This window comes from Balaenoptera physalus (genome assembly GCF_965194825.1).
Source record: "Balaenoptera physalus genome assembly, chromosome: 13".
NCBI classification, from domain to species: Eukaryota; Metazoa; Chordata; class Mammalia; order Artiodactyla; family Balaenopteridae; genus Balaenoptera; species Balaenoptera physalus.
Window position 1 is genome coordinate 101,983,404 of NC_138892.1, and position 16,245 is coordinate 101,999,648.

General features: G+C 58.9%; 2 protein-coding genes across 5 annotated transcripts; one reads left to right on the forward strand and one right to left on the reverse strand.

Annotated features, from left to right (window-relative positions):
* Positions 1-425: 425 nt before the first annotated feature.
* Positions 426-12,012, reverse strand: ATN1 (atrophin 1). 4 transcript variants are annotated; one of them, XM_082420161.1, is made up of 10 exons: positions 11,864-12,012; positions 7,486-7,672; positions 7,023-7,211; positions 6,815-6,928; positions 4,153-6,128; positions 3,778-4,000; positions 2,694-3,390; positions 1,664-1,807; positions 1,155-1,335; positions 426-985 (listed from the first exon to the last, which is right to left on the reverse strand). In XM_082420161.1, exons 2-10 carry the CDS (start codon positions 7,510-7,512, stop codon positions 952-954), a joined length of 3,585 nt encoding a protein of 1,194 aa, XP_082276287.1. In that variant the 5' UTR covers positions 7,513-7,672; positions 11,864-12,012; the 3' UTR covers positions 426-951. The 4 variants fall into 4 exon arrangements, with proteins under 4 accessions (XP_082276287.1, XP_082276286.1, XP_082276289.1 ...); XM_082420160.1 differs by having other exon boundaries at positions 4,153-6,131; XM_082420163.1 differs by having other exon boundaries at positions 7,074-7,211; positions 11,864-12,011.
* Positions 11,761-16,245, forward strand: LOC309640524 (uncharacterized protein; the record flags this gene model as incomplete). Its single annotated transcript, XM_082419277.1, has 2 exons — positions 11,761-12,755; positions 16,169-16,245. The coding sequence occupies 2 exons, from the start codon at positions 11,761-11,763 to the stop codon at positions 16,233-16,235; spliced, it is 1,062 nt and encodes a 353-aa protein (XP_082275403.1). The 3' UTR covers positions 16,236-16,245.

Sequence of the window (16,245 nt, forward strand, 5' to 3'; positions counted from 1 at the left end):
AAGACTCCTGAGTTCTGAACGCTTTAACTTATTGCAGCCACGCCCCCTGCACCTCCGCTTCAACACCATTTCTAACTATCCTACGGAAAGGATGCAGGTTTCTGGTGGCCCCTAGCTGTGGGACCAGTGGCAGAAACGCCTCCCAAGTCTGCGTAGTTCCCTAGAGCTGTCCCAGGCCGCCAGCATCCTGACTTGCCGGCCTTGGGAGGAAGGCCAAGACTCTGGCATAACGGACCCCGTTAGGGCAGAGCCAGGGCTCCAGGACCCCGGGCTCTTCGAGGTCCCCTCTGCACATCTCCAGGGGCCCCACCCACCTCCGGGCTAGTCTCCGGTGATCCCACAGCTTTCTCTCGAGGCGTCGCCGCGCAGAGACCCACGCCCCCAACCCACGCCCCGTAGCCCACAAAGAAACAGCCACAGACATCTTCCTGGGGAGTCGTGAGGATGTTTTTGTTTGGTTGGTTTTGTTCGGGATGTTTTTTAAAGAGCGTCATATAGATATTTATATATATAAATTATTAATGTGGGGGAAGGGCGAGGGGCATACATCGCAGTGGGGGGCGCGCACACGGGAGCTGGGGAGGGGCAGGGGCGGCACACGATGCTACGCAAAACAGCCACATCTAACAGATGAAATAATCACACCAAGGGGTGGGGGAGAGGCGGTGGCCACGGGGGTGGGGCGTGGGGGAGGGAGAAAGGCGGGGGCCAAGGGAGAGGGACCTGGTCCAAGATGCTGTGCGCTTTCCGCCCTCACCCCCGCCCCCTCCCCACCTCCGCCCACCACAGGAGCCTTGGCCTTCCATCTGTCCCTTCCTCCTTCCTTCTGCCCAGAGGCCCGGGCCCTGGGACTGAGCGGCAGCCCCCTCCGCTCTGAGCGGCAGGCGGGGAGGGAGGCCTCCTGGGTCCAGATGCAGGGGCCGCGGGTGCTCTCTTGATCGATCGCAGGTTCTACAGCGGCTTGTCGCTTTCCTTCTTCAGGTGACTGGGGGAAGAGGGGGGCAGCGCAGGGACTGAGAGACTGAGGTCCATCCTGACCCGGCCCCTCTCACAGAGGATGGTGGGGAAGGGGTTCCCCTCCCACGGGAGCCACGCCCCTTCCCAGGCGGGCTGAGCTGCGTGCCCTCCGGCTGGCCTAGGGCGCCCTGCGGTACCTGTAGTAGTCCTCCTGGGCAGGGAGCGGCACACTGTGCAGCGGGTGATGGGCGTGCAGCCACTGCTGCTGCTCGAGCGCCAAGCGCTGCAGCTCAGCGGACTGCGCGTGCATGGCCTGCAGCTGGTGAGCTGCTGACATCGGGGCAGAGAGGGAGGCTGGCAGGTCCCGGTAAGGAGCAGCTGCGGGCAGGGAGGGCAGGGGCCACATGACTGACGGCGTACTGAGGTAGCCAGCCGCTTTACCTACAGAGGAACTGCCACTCATCAACTTAGGTGACAGCCAGTCCAGCAAGTTGCCAGGGGTGGTTAGGATTCAGGCATCTTAGCCTGGCCCTAAAACCTGTGCCTCTCTTGGGCAGGGCCTCAGCCCTCCTACTCCCATTCCCAGCTCCTCTGGGCACCTCCTCATCTCTCCCCAAGCCCAACCAGGCCAATCCCACCACCTAACTTCCTCCTTTCTGCCCTTCCCTCATGAGACGTTCCCCAACCCCGAGACCTCCATCCTTACCAAAGAGCTGGTGACGAAGAACTTCGTTCTCGTGCAGAGGGTGAGGAAGAAGGGGGTTGGGGAGGGTCCCAGCTGGGTAGGGGATCCGGGTAAGGTGAGACCCTGAGGCCAGGGGGTCAATGAGAGGGTGCACCGAGGCAGAGGCTGGAGGGTAGAGAAGAGGAAGGTGTCACCAGAGGGAGGTTTGGGGAAAGCCAGGCATTTGGGTGAAGGCATCCATGCCTGGGACGAGAGGTAGACGATCACACACTGGGAGATCCAGTGGATCAGGGAGGCACAGTGGAGGAACTAGGGGCCTGGGAGATGGACAGGGCAAGACCCTACTGCAGTAGGGATGTACATATGGCAGAGGACAGGAGATTACAGTTGTCAGAGGGACCTGAGGAATAGGGAGGGAGGAGTGGACTGTTGAGAGGAGACGGAAGAGGATAGGAAGTTTAGGAAATGAGACGGGAGGAGCTTAAAAGAGAGAAAGCACAAGGAGCCTGCAATGAACGTGACTGTGAGGCTAGACGGGGCAGTGTTCTGACAATAAGAAATGCGGTGAAAAGACAGTGAGTAAAGCTCGTTGTCAACTGTGATCCCACAACCAGAGCCACAAGGCTCTTTCCAGAAGGTCACAGATCTAGAGGCAGAGAGGAATATGAAACACCTCTGCCAGGGAGGGGAGAAGATGGCAAGAAACAAGAGTTGAATCCAGAGGAAGAAGAAAATAGTTACGTGAAGGGCTCAGAGACAGGGGCTGTGAGGGGAGGAAGACCGTGCTCCTTCAAAGGTTTCCACCTTGGGCCTCTATCGTGGGTGGGCACCAGACCTGAAGAGGGCTGGGGTGTGAGGAAGGGTCTCCGTGGCAAGGCTGGGGCAGGAGGAGACAGGCTGGGAAGGCAAAGACCAGGGCAGCAATCTCAGGAGAGAGGCTCAGGCCAGACGTGGGGAGGGAAGTCCTGGCCCGAGGAACAGAAGCACCCGATCACTTGCCAGGGGGGCAAGGTGGCCTCAAAGGGCCTGGGCAAGGAAGCAGGAGTCTCACCTGCATGGATGGCATCCTGCTGGTGGAGGTGCAGGTGAGAGTGGATGTGGGAGTGCTGGTGGTGATGGGGGGTCACGTTGAGCATCTGCAGCCGGGCCAGCGGGTCGTTGCCCAGGGCAGCCACCCTTTCTGCATGCTGCCTCTCAGCTGCCAGACGCTCCGCGTAGGACATGTCAGGCCGCAGGGCTGGCCCAGCTGCCAGCGCTAGACGTTCTCTCTCCAGGGGCCCCAGGCTCGGATGAAAGGGGAAAGGGTGCAAGCCAGGTGGGCCAGGCTGCAGAGCCAGGCCCCCGTGTCGGGGGAAGGGATCCAGGCCTGGCCCAGGGACCCCGTGTAGGGGTTCCAGCTCACTAGGCTTCACCTCGAAGCCAGGCTTGAGGCGGTCACGCAGGTCTCGTTCACGGGCTTCCCGCTCCCTCTCCCGGGCTGCTGGGTCACTGCTGTACAGGGCCGGGACATTGTAACCCAGGAGGCCCGGGTCCACTGCCCCCAGGGGCACGTAGAATGGATGGTTGCGATTTCCAGGAGACATGACGTGGGGCCGGGCGTATTCACTGAGGGTGCGCAGGGCTGGAGTGTCGGGACCCAGGTAGGGGGGCACTGTAGCCACAGCACTGCCCGGCTCAAATGGAGGGCGATGGGGCACTGGGCCGAGAGATGGGCACTCCACTGGAGCACGGCCCTCCTGAGCCAACTTCTGTGGGATAACGGAGAAGCGGGGTCAAAAAGGCAGGTTGGAAAGAGGTGGCTGGTCCTGGTCCTCAGCTGCTCAGGTCTCAGCATTGAATACCTAAAGCTTCAACTTATTGGAACTCAGCCTGCCAGGGACTTCCCTGCCCCTTCTCTTCCTATGTAGGTTAGTGGCTCTTCCTGCGATGCGCAGGTACTCTGACCTGAGCTTGCCTTCCTCCAGCCCAGAGATGCAATTCCTCCCGCTGGAATCCTTTGGTCTCCATTTCCTGGGCTGCAGTGGCTCCTCCTCTCCGACAGGTGGCGCATGACCCCCATCCCCACCCCTCGAGCCTCCCCGAGTCGCGTAGAGGGCGGGCCAGAGGCGGGAGGCAGCGCGCGGTGACGCACTCACCACGCTGCGTTCCAGCTCGCGCTCCTTTTCGCGCTCGCGCTCCTTCTCGCGTTCCCGCTCGCGCTCGCGCTCCTTTTCTTCGCGCGCGCGCTGCTCGGCCTCGCGCCTCACCTTCTCCACCAGGTCGGCTCGCTTCTTGGCCAGCTTGGAGCCCTCCAGCGGCACGAAGTACAGATCGCTGCGCGCGCACGAGTTAAAGCCGCGGTCCAGGTGTTTGTTGAACCTGCCGGGCGCGGGGGCATCGCGCGCTCAGCCCCTGCGAGCGGCCCCGCACCAGCGGCCGAGACCAGGGTGTGGAGTACTTTGAAAAGCACCACACGAACGAACGCAAGGCCCGTCCCGCGCCCGCCACCCCCCCACCCCCGCGCCGCTCACCTGGCCGACTGGCTGGCGTGGCTGGGCACGTCTACCACCTTGGGAGGGGGCGAGGGGCTGCGGGCCGGGGGCGCCGGGCTCTCGGGGGCCTCATATTCCTCAGCCGGCTCCTGTTTGATCTGCGTGGCGCTCAGGGGCGGCCCTGAGGCGGGGGCCGCAGGCGGTGGTGGCAGGGATGACAGGCCCGAGGGGCCCGGAGGCGGCAGCGGCCCGGGCCCCACCGTGGGCGAGCCCGGCTTGAAGGTCCCTGGGCCTGCGGGCGGCGAGGCGCCTCGGTAGCCCGGTGGGGTCCCCGTTCGGAAGGAGGGCGGGGACCCCGGCTTGTATCCGGGCGGGGTGGCTGTCTTGTAGGCCCCTGGGGACGGGGCTCGCTTGCCATACGGTGGGGGCCCAGGTGGGGAGGCTGTCTTGTAGCCTGCTGGCGAGGAAGCCACTGTGGCAATGACCGTGGAAAGCGTAGACGAGGAGGTGGTGACCGGGGGCACCGGTGGGAAGGGGTAGGGCGCCCCTTGGGGGCCCTGGGAAGGAGAGGGGTGTGAACACGGGTAGGACCCTTGAGAGGAGGAAGAGGCATTGGAAGAGGAAGAGGCTGGGGGGCCGCTGGGACCTGCTTGGCTGTAGGCCACTTGGCTGTGAGGTGGAGGCAGGTGTGCGGGCCCTGGTGGGTAGGGCCTCAGAGACCCCAGGGAGGGAGACATGGCATAGGGGTGTGCGTGGTGGGCGCTACCGCTCTCCAGGGGGTGAGGATATGCCCCGGGTGGGGGCGGCGCAGAGCCCCCATGATGCTGCTGCTGCTGCTGTTGCTGGTGGTGGTGGTGATGTGTCGGGACTGGTGGGTGGGCAGTGGGTTGGCCTCCAGCTGAAGGAGGGAGGGGGCCTGGGTGGGCATTGCTGTTGGCCAAGAGGCGGCCATAGGGAGGAGGCGGGGGGGGACCCTGGCTCCAGACAGCTTGGGACGGGAGAGAAGGCTGAGTATACTTGGGTGGCTGATTGGAGACGGAGAGGCTGGTGGGGGGAGGGAAGGAGTGGGGATAACTGGGCAGTGCCTGGGAAGCTGGGTACTGGGAGGCCGAGGCCGAGGCCGAAGAACTGGAAGAGGAGGCTGCTGCAGAGCTGCTGCTGGAGGACGAGTAAGGATACCTCATCGGCGGGGCGGGAGCAGAAGAGGTGGACGGAGGGGGCAAAGGGTGGGGTGAGGGAGCAAGAGTGGGGCCCTTCTCTGGGCCGGGAGGAAGTCCACCCATACCCTGCCCCATGGCATGGGGAGAGGGCAGATGCCCAGCTAGCGGCTGGGCCCCCAGGCCAGGAGGAGAGGCCGAGGCATTGTTAAGGGGTCTCAGGGCAGGGGGGGGAGGCAGGTTTGGTGTCACGTGGGGGAAGGTGGCTGGTGGTGGAGCAGACGGTAGGTTTCCACCAGCTGGGGTGTTGGGCGGCTTTGTTGGGGGAGCACCACCAGCCCCAGAGCCTGATATTGAAATGGGGTTGGGGGGCTGGGGGTGCTGCTTACCCCCACTAGGGGCCCCCACTGAAGCGGCAGCCCCTCCCCCCTTGGGGCCCACTGGGGGTCCAGACAGAACTCCTCCACCAGCGCCCCCAGGATAGAGCTGTGGATGAGGGGGAGGGGCCCCTGGAGGAGCCTGGAACATTCGAGATGTGGGAGGCTCCATGGGAGCATGATACCCAGTGGGTGTCCCAGCAGGATGGGATTCAAAGCCAGGCTCTGGCTGTCGGGGGGTGCTATCGGGAGGGGGAGGGGAGGGAGGAAAGAGTGGAGGTGGATGGTAGGGGCGGGCTGGGCCCTGGGACAGGCCAGAAGACGAGTCGGAGTCATTCTCCACGCTTCCAGGGCTGTAGATGCTGGGGGACGTGCTTCGGTTATCCTGGTCGATATCCCTAGGGTCGCTGCTGCCATCATCATTGAGGCTCCGCCCGTCCAAACTATCCAGATCCGAGGGAGACTGTGGCCGAGGGAGCTCCTGCTGTAGAAGAGGGAGGGCCATTTTTCCCTTTCCTTTTCCTTCCTTGCTTCTGGATTTGGGGCCTCCCTCGCACAAAATAACCTCCCGCTCACAGCACACCACTGTACCACGATGCGATGAGTACTCCTGCTCGAGCCCACCTCCCTGCCATCCGGGGATTCCCCCACTCCCCCCGCAGTCTCTGCTGCTCCCCAGCAGCCATCTGAGTTCCCTCCTCAAGTGTCCGTCTCTAGCACCTTCTCCCAATCCACAGCTCAACCCAAATCCCTGTCTTCCACCAGCCCATCTGCCATCCTCTCATCTCATCTACCCCTTTAACTAAACATCCCGGAAACCACTGGTTCTTAAAAAGGCCACTTCTGCATGCTCCTTATGATTTATTTGTTCCTTCCACTGAGACCCCTCAGCCTGGATCTCCTCCCCAGCCCCTGCACGAAAGCACCTAGAAGAGGAGAGGCTAGAATCCCACACTCTTCCAGTCCCCTTCTGGCCCTGCCTGATCATCTGACAGTCTGGCCAAAGCCCTGCAGATCTGACTGACACATAGGCTACTTTAATAAGCACGAGGATAAGACTTTCCTCTCATATTCCAGGCAAAACTAAAATAAGAACTGTGAGCAAAAGGAAGTTTGGGTGAAAGAATGGTCAGAAAATGGGTCAGGATGGCTGCAAGGGTCTCCCACCTCAGTTTTGGTCTTTTTTGGCGCGTTGGTCTCCTCACTTTCACTCTCCGAGATCTCCTCACTCCGGCCCTGCTTGCTGACCTTGGGGGTGGAGGCTTCCTCTACTCGGGCCTTCTGTTAGAGAGAAAGAAAATTCCTGTCCTATACCTCCCGAGCTCCACCAGTACCCTCAGCCAGACAGGAAGTTCTCCCCAACACACATACACACCATCAGCCCTGGTGCCTGAGCATCCTGTTGCAGGACATGGGGACAGAATACCTTGGCCGTCTGCCTAGACTTCTCGGCTTTGCCATCGCTGCTGGACGTGCTGACCCCTCCAGGGGAGGCCCGGCCCCTCGATCTCAGTTCTTCCCGGGGCCCAGGGGCCTCTTTCTTCCGTCCACTCCTCATTGACATCTAAGGGAGAAGGAAGCAAGCAGATAATGTCGTTTTCTACATTGCACCTCACTTTATCATGTGCCTTATTTCTATTCTTCCCCTCCAGTGGGTGTCCCAGAAGGATGGGGTTCAAAGCCAGGCTCGTCTGCTGGGGGGTGGAGGTGCTGCCTGGCGGTGGAAGAGAGGGAGGAAAGAGTGGAGCTGGGTGGCAGGGGCGGGGCTGGGCCCTGGGACAGGCCAGAAGCTTCCCTGCCCCTGATCTTTCGTGTTTCTCATTTTAGCTCCTACTCACTGAGTCTTTATTCTGTCGTGTCTTCATTCTTCAGGCTGTGGAGACCCCATTCTCCTCCGCCTGGGCAGCTGAATACAGAAACTTATCTGCTTCGCCCTAAGTTCCCCACAGCTGTGGCCTAGGAAGCAGGATCTCCAAGTTTCCAGTACAGGCACCTGGAACTCACACGGTCTGTTTTCAGTGAAGCCTGTTGGAAAAAGACCATCAGAGTCTCCAAACTGGGGAACACTGGTCTGAAGGGGACACTACTGTGCCTGTCAAGGGGCTGAGTAAGCAGCCGAGCCATGAGACACTGCTGGCGTGCCCTTGGGTCGTCCCAGCCACCTGTGAGGGCAACTCTGCCGGCAATAGCCTCCCTTTCATCTCGTGGGACGGCAGAAAACGCCGAGGTGCCTATGCACCCCAGTTCAGGAGATCACACTGTTTCACCCTTCATGACCCCTAGGAAATAGATGCACGCACACGAATTCCACAGAGCCTTTAAAAGGAGCATAAAGAAATGTAGCTGAAGTATTAGCTAATTTATGGAGTACCTTCTCTACGTCAAGCCCTTACATGTACAATTTCATTTAATATTTACAACCAACCCTGAAAAGGAGGTATTCTTATTATCCCCATTATATAGGTGAAGAAACCAAGGCTCAAAGATTGTGACTGTGACTTGCCCAACTTCGTGTGAGAAATACACAGTGAGGAACCAGTGACAGCCCCAGAATCAAGCCCCATCTCCCTGACTTCAAAGCCCATGCTCGCTCTTCAGTACTTAGCTGTACTCTCATCAGAAGTTGGTGGGGAGAATTCTCAGAAGGCCTAGATCAGTTCCAGAGATATGAAAAGAAACTTTTTTCACATCAGTGTAGCTGGGAGAACAATGTCCCATTCTACAATGCAAAGGCACACAGCCCAACCAAGCCCAAGACCAAACCTAGGTATCCCCAAAGTGCAGAACTTCAATTCTGAGACTCTCATAAGACCCCTGCTCTAGTGCTTGCGTTCCCTCCGGCTAGAGGAAAAGTCAAGGCTCTCACTCTACCAACCAAATCAGTGAATATCAGTGGGTAAACAAGACAAATGTACACATTTGTAAGCCTATCTTCCCACCTGGCTTAGACAGGGACTCATACCCCCTCACGGCCTATCTACATATCTCTATCTACATAGCCAGCAATTTTCATTTGCACCTGTTTGTATTTCTTGCTAAGTGTCACATCTCTCCATATTACTAACCGTAAGATCTTTTAAGAACAAAAATGATATCTTCTTACTGTTTTCTTCCTTTCTGTATTCCCCACAGATGTCATGTGTATATGGGTGCTACTGACCTTTAAACCCACTAACTTCAGTAGGTCTTCTCGAATGAAGTGCTGCTGGCCTCAGTGGAAATGGAGTAGGCTTAGCCACCTATTCTGAGTGAGTTAGGAGGCCTGGCTAGGGAAATAGCCTTTCTAGATTCTGTAGCATATTTTTCCCAAGGAATACAGAGTAAATACCTCTCACTCACCTCCACTGAACCCTACTGAGGGATGCAGTGAGGGGTGAGCCTAACCTTTCCAGGAAACTTAATAACAATTTACTTACTTAGAGTCCCAAAATAGCTGGGACGGAGCCCCCTGTCTTCTGAACTTACAGCTGATGCTCTGCCCAGTACACCAGCCATTTCTCTTCCATTACAACTATTACCACATTTTTGAGTTGTTGTGTGAATTGGTTTTCAAATACTGTCAACCCCCCCCAAAAAGCCAAAGAACAAAACCCAGCATAACAAAAGGGGAAAACAATCCTAACAAAAGCACAAGAGAGATGACTGTGACTGGTGTGTCTTTGCCAGCCCCTTACAGGGGGTGTGCTCATCTCTCCTTCCTATCACAGAACCTGTTCATGGTTGGTGAGAGTCAGGGGATCCAAAAGGTCAGAGAAAGGCAGGGATGTACCGGAAGAACAGAGCAAGCCTCGCGTGGCCCTCCCCCACCTCAACGTCTTTAATCAGTTAAAATCTGATAAAATTAGCAATGAGCAGCTCTGAAGGAGAAAAGCAGTCATAAAAGGGTAGGTGACCCTGGGGAGGAGTGGCAGGAGAGAGAAGGAGGTAGGGTTGGGTTATATATACATTCCAGAACCTGGAGCATGTTTTAGCACCAACAAGCTGAGATACCCTCCTTCCTGTCCTAGTGGCCGGTCACTGTAACTCCGATCTATCTATAAGCACCTACTATGTGTCTGCAAAACACTAAGCACATTCACCTTTCAGCACCTTACTGCAAAAGCAAAAGGATAAAGGCCAGATTGCGGAGGTGAAAACATGAAAAATAGGGAAAGAGTCTCTAAGTAAGAACAAGAAAAGAAATTAAGGGAGAAATCTGAGGAGGCTGTCTGAAGGAATACACTCGAGGCACAAGGCTTTCTAGGATGGGCTTGCAGGGTGAATTCCAGGATCTTTGGCCCAGCCTCCACCATCATTCCAGACCTGCCAGACTCACAAACCAGTCCTAGATAACAGTGCAGCCCAGACCAGCAGATAACAAGGCACTGGCCTAAGCCTTAGAATCTACAGTGGTCACTGGGGCCTCAGATATCATCTTATCTATAATCCCTTCATCTGACAATGAAGCTGAGGCTCAAAGAAAGAGAAGTGACTTGCCCAAGGTCACAGTTAGTTAGAGGTACAGCCAGGACTAGACCCAGGTCTCCCGGCTCCTGTTCTGGAGTATTTCCACTACACCAGGCTGTTCCACAGCCCTCTCCCCTGGGCCACCCTCACCTGGGATGGGCATGGAGAGCCCAGCCATTCCTACAAGGTCAGAGAAACAGAAGGTCCAAGGTTAGCTGAGGGAAGCGGTCACTGTGGGGATAGTCTGGGAAAGACGAAAAGGGATACTTGGGAAGGAAGACTCAAGTTTAAGAAAATGGAAGAATACCTGTGCAAAGAAGCAAAAAGACTATACAAAAAGTCCCTAATAATGAACTGCCAAAAGATGGTATAACTTGGAACAGGAGCATTTCTATCCTCCCACCATGCCTAAAGGGAGGGTCTTAGAGAAACAACTATGACCTGCAAGTAATATGTCTACCTGTTCCCAAAGACAGCTGGATGGAAGGGGGTGGACCCCTTGGGGAACCTCCTCTCCATGAGCAGCACCAGAAACATCCTCCAGAATCCAGCCAAGAGTTCCAAGGGCATAGCCAAAGGCCCAGTCAAGATTCTGACCCCCCAACTATTAGCCATCCCGCTGGATCATTGCCATGGCAACAAAATGGCAGAACCTGCCCCTCAACAGTCCATCCCAGGGGTCCATCTGCCAGCAACTCCCCCTACAGTTGCCAAAGCAACTCCTGTCCTCCTATAGCACCCTCAGGGAAGGGAGCTTAAGAGTACCTACCCCAGTAGAAATAAGTCCATGCACAAAGGGAAATCTCTGAGCACAAAACAGTAATGAAGATCCACCCCCTCTTAAGGAAACCCCAGCTAGAGGGGCAGTGTGTGCCCTGGGGATTTGAGGATGGGGGTCACAACTTGTTTGGAGTGCCTATAAGACTGCCCAATTCTCTCCTCTGTTTCCACCCTCCCAGAAACCCTTGCTCCCTAACTCTCCCTTCAGGGTTCCAGTCTTCCTCCTCACCAGTTGCAGGAGGACCCACACTACTGGGCCCCAGTGTGCCCCTCGCCAAGAAGTACCTGTGTCTGAGATTGGAAAAACAAGGTCAGAGGTGATCCGGGGTAGAGGAAAGAAAATTGAGTCACAAAGGCATCACTTTCCCACTTCCACCGGGAACACGCCGGGTTCTTCTTCTCAAAGGTGGCCCTCTCAAAGCCCCCGTTTCCCCAGGTTCCATTCTCCTCCCTCATCAGCTACAATCCCTCTCTTCCCACCTACCACACCCCTTCCCCATTTCCCAACTCCCTTCTACACCTAGCACCCCGAACCCCAGGCTCTGAAACCCGGGTTCTGGGCTTTTGGGGCTTTTCCTGGAGTCCTCATGCCCCACCTCGCTGCCATCTCTCCATTCCTTTTTGCCTTCGCCCCGAAGCCCCCTCACGGGCATCCCATTTTTCCTCCGCCGACCCTCCACCTCGGGGTTCCTCTTTGGGTCCCAGGGTCCTGGCTACCCTCCTGCCCCATCAGCCCTCCTCCTGAGATCCTCCCACCTCCCCCCACCTTCCCGATCCTCCGGGTACCCTGGCCCCCATCCCTCCTCGGGGGCCGGCCCCACCCCCTGAGCCCCCAGCCTCAGGCCAGGCAGTGCCCGCAGTGGGGGACCGGATCGGGAAAATAACAAATGGAGGCGGCGGCGGCGGGAGGGGGAACTACGAGGGGTGGGGGTGGGGAGCCGCGGGCCAGCACCCGGGCGGGCCCGAGGCCCGGGCCGCGGCAGATCTTACCTGGTTGTAGCTCGGGACGGCTGGCTGGCTCCGAGCGGGATTCGGGGCTCCGGCGCCTCCGGGGGGCGGCGGCGGCCGCTCCCCCGCCCCCCCTCTCCTCTTCCCGGCTTCAGTCGCCGCCGCGACGGCGGCGGCGGCGGCCCCGACCCCCCCGGAGGGCGGCCCCCATCCCCCCTTCTACCCCACCTGGCCCGGATTGCCCGCCCGCCTCCGGAGCAAATCCCGATCCCCGCTCTCGCTCGGCCCCTCCCCAGGCCCGCCGCCTCCCCAGGCCACCCGGAACGCCCGGGCCGCGCAGCCCGCCCCCGCCGCGCCGCCGCCCGCCCCCGCGGCCCGGCTGGCGCTCCGCTCAGCTCCGACCCGCCGCCCGCCGCCCGCCGCCCGCGCCCGCGCCCGCCCCGCGCAGCCCGCACTCGCGCGATCCCCGGCCCCCTAGGCGGCCTCCGCCCGCGGCCTCCGCCCCTTGCCGGGCGGTCGTCTCCCTCGCCCCCTCCTGGCCCCTCCCGGAGGCCGGCGGTCCCCCCGAAACGGGTCCCGGCCCCAGGCCCCGGCCCGACGCGGGGCTGCGGGCGGGCGGGCTGGGCTGCGCGTCCGGCGACTCGCACAGGAAAGCGGACGGCGAAGGGAGGGAGCTTGGGAGAGGGGGATGGGAGAAGGGAGGAAGAGGGAGAAGGAGGGAGCGCGGAGGAACGGAGGAGAGAGGGGCCGGGAGGGAGCCGCTAGGGAGGGAGCGCGAAGCGAGCGGCGAGGCGAGGGAGGGGGAGGGGGATCCGGAGAGGGGGAGGCGCCGTGCGAGTTGGCAGAGACCGAGGCCGAGGGGGCCTGGGCGCGGGGAGGGGTTCGCTCAGGCGGAATGCGGGGAGCCCGCGGGCCTGGCGCGGGAGAGGGCTAGGTAGGAGGGGCCGTGGGTTGTATGGGCAGTTACGAGGGAGGCTGGAGAAGTTTGGGGGCCAAGGGGTGTGCGGTAGAGGTGAGGGGGGGAGCCTGTGGGTTTGTGGCAGAGATGGGGTAATAGAGTTAGCTTGGAGAGATTGAGCTTCTTGGGGGCCACGGGGGCAGTGAGGTGTGTGACAAGGGGAGGGGAAAGAAGCTTGGGGTGACAGCGTCTTTGGTGGACATGTAGCAGAAGAGGTTTGGGAGGGCATTTGTGAGAGAGAATGGGATGGAAGTTTGGTGTCATAAGGAGGGGAAGAAATTGAAAAGATGGAGACATACACAGGAGGTTGGGGTTTCTGGACGAGAGTGAAGAGTTTGGGGGTGATTGGTGTTGGGGAAAGAACAGCAAATATAAGAATTTGGGGGAATGACAAGTCTAGAGATGTCATGTGGAGAGAGAAGGGAAAGCAAGAGGAACCTTAAGAAAGGATGGAGACGGTGGGACCAGATGCAGATTCTAGGGGACTGGGTTCTGGGTGGGAGAGGAAGGTGGAAGATGGGGCGGGGGGATGGCTGGATTCCAGGGGGGGCAGGGGGGTTCCAAAAGAGCTGAGGAGGGTTTCATTTGGCAAGACAAGGAGGGTTTCATTTGGCAAGACAAGGAGGGTTTCATTTGGCAAGACAAGGTAGATAGAATGGAGTGCGGGTGGAAGGGAGTGGTAATGAAGATGAGAAAGAAATGTAAGATAGACAAGGCCTTTGGTGGCCATGCGGAGGAGGAGGGAAATTCAGTGATAGGGAGGACAAGCTAGGGGAGATGGGAAGGGAAAGCAGTAGAAGGAAATGGTAGGAATGGGGGTGCATGAGCGTTCATTTATGGGAGTGGGACACCATCCTCAGGCCCTCTGGCTGGTAGCAGCTCCATTTTCCTTCTCAAATCTGTTCAAAGTCATCACTCACAGTACTTTGGGCTACAGGGAAGGGGTCCGGTGGGGATTAGGCTCCACGTGGAAACAACCCCAGGTGCCCAGGTTCCCCCATCGCGATCATTCTAATGTGGAGACAGTTCCACCCCAGACCCCTCTCTAGGCAGCCTGTGTCTCTGACAGTCCCCAGCCACTCCCAGTCTTCAGCCAGGAGGCCAGCACCCCCGGTCCCCACCCCCCAGAGTCTCCTGGGCTCTCTCCCTGCCCCACACCAAGCAGCAACATCTCTCAGGACAAAGGACACCAAGACGCTGGGTGATTTTTGGCAGCTGAGATTGGGAAGGCCAGAGAATGGGAGGGAGGCAGGCTGGGAAACAGGAAGAGCTGGAGCCGGAGTCTGGATTGGGAGCCCTCAATAGCGCTCCAGATTGGGGCTGGGGCTGGGGCTGGGGGTGGTGTGTGTGTGTGAGCCCACCAGCTAGAGGCCGAGGGTGGGCCCTGAAGGTAGGATCCCACCAGCCTTCTGAGAAGGAAGGAGCTTGGCTCTGTAGCAACTAGTAGATTTTGCCTCATATTTCCCTGGGCCAGGCTCAGCCAAGTTCTAGGAATACCCAGAAGCTCTAAATGGATTCTATGGCACCGGGGAACCTGAGCAGGAAGGCTTCCCTGGCCTAGGAATGAATCACCACTCTTCAGACTGTTGAACTGGTTGGCACTCACTTTATTACCCCAGTCCCACCTTCCTTATCCCTCAGGGCTTTCCAGACAGCTCCACCCTGCCCGCCCCCCGCTGCCCACTCCCTTCATCTGTGTCCTAGGAGAACCCCAGCTCCTTCTCCCCACCCCCCAACTTTGTTCCAAGACTCCTCCTCTCCCCATGGTCCCCCCTCCATTGCATTTCCTCCCTGTCTGCACTGTTCAGTTCAGTCCCCCACTGGGCCCTGGCCCAGGCTCTTCCCAGCTCCTTTCCAGGCCGAGCTCTTCTCCCTCCTTTTTTAACCACTAAGGGATGGGCTAGGATGGTGACATATCTGAGCCTAAAAGAAAAACTTAGGCAGTGGTAGAAATGGGATGAGGAGAGTGAGAAGAGAAGCCAGGGCCTACCCCCTCCAATTCCTCCCCTACCTGAGGGCCGGGCTCACAGTTCAGCTTCAGGGAGCGTCACACACACCCCACCGCCATCCCTCACCCCAGCTCCCTCTCTGGCCCCGGTCCCCCACGACCCACCCGTCTCCAGGCAACGGCACAAAAGGAAAGTGGAGAGAGGGGCCTGGGAGGCCCAGGCAGAGCTAGCTGTAACCCAATCCAAGCCAGTACCTGAGGGGTTGGGGTGTGGGGGGCATGAGAAGGCGACCTAGCAAGGAGGAAAGGGCAGAGGTTAGGAAATGTGGCTCCGACCAGGAGTTACTGAAGAAAGATGGATATAATGGACCCTAGAGAAAAGTACGGTGTGCCCCCAAGGGAAACAGAAAGGGGCACCAGGAGACAGCAGAGAAGGGAAAGCTGAGATGCCCGCGCTGGAATGAAGAGGCACCGAGGCCGGGGCTAGAAACTCTTCGACTGAAAAGGGCTGAGTTGTCAGCGACACAGGAGGAGAAAAGCAGAGAAACGGGTCCTGCCCATACAGAACGGGAATCCTCTTCCAGTCCTGGAGCTGGGCAGGATGGCAGAGGGGGCCCAGGACCAGAACTCAGAGAAGAAACAGAGTGGGAGGCCCACAGAGGGAACAGCCTTGCAATTCCTCCCACCCTCGCCCTGGAGCCAGTGCAGTCAACAGCCTACAGAAGCTTGACTCCCTCTAGTGGCCGCAGCTTCCCCCAGACCCTGCCGGCTCCACCCCGGTATCCGAGCCCTGGAGGGGACTCCTCCTCCCCCCTCCTCCGCGGTTGTTCCTGGGTTCCCATCTCAATGCTGGGGCTCCGCTGGAGCTGAAGGGTGATAGTGCGTCTCCCCAGCCACACACTGGCACCCTTCTCGCAGGCTGACCCAGGGAGGGGCCCGTTGAGTACCCCAGGTCCTGAATCTCCACTTTACTGGAAGGCTGTTTCCTCAGGCTTCTGTACCCCCAGTACCATTCTTCCCTCGCTCCATGGTACCATTCTTCCCTCGTACCATCCTGTCCTCCCCGGGTCCCCACCTGGCAAGGGGTGCTGCCCAGGCAGTGCTGGTCCATCCCAGAAGCAGCCAGGACTTGGTCTGGGAGAGGCCCAGTACCGGAGCTGCTCCAGCCCACAGCTTTATCCCTTCTCTGGTCAAGGCCCTTGGTGAATCTGCAAACCCTTTGGATCCCTTTCTCCAAAAATGCATATACACACACAATTTTTGATACTTTTAGGAATTCTGGGACCCCAGGTTAAGAACCCCTAATTCACCTGGGTCCTGGGGCCAGGCTTGCTGCTGACAAGGCAGGGCAATGTGCTCCCTACCTGGCCAGGGTGAGGTAGGCAATGCCATCCTCCTGGCCTATTTGTTGGGTTTCTTCCTCTTTCTGTGCCCTCCCCAGCTCTGCTATCCAGTTTCACCGACTTCCACGAGCTCCATCTTCTCTCCCCTCGTGTGGACGAGAGTAAGACTCCTCAG

What these genes read in the sequence shown, in the direction of transcription:
- ATN1 (XM_082420160.1), bottom strand. Translation starts at nt 7,512, where the DNA reads ATGAAGACACGACAGAATAAAGACTCA. An exon ending in CAAAAAAGACCAAAACTGAG is followed by an intron (nt 6,132 to 6,814) that starts GTGGGAGACCCT and finishes CCTCTTCTACAG; the next exon opens with CAGGAGCTCCCTCGGCCACA. An exon ending in CACGCCAGCCAGTCGGCCAG is followed by an intron (nt 4,001 to 4,152) that starts GTGAGCGGCGCG and finishes CGCGCCCGGCAG; the next exon opens with GTTCAACAAACACCTGGACC.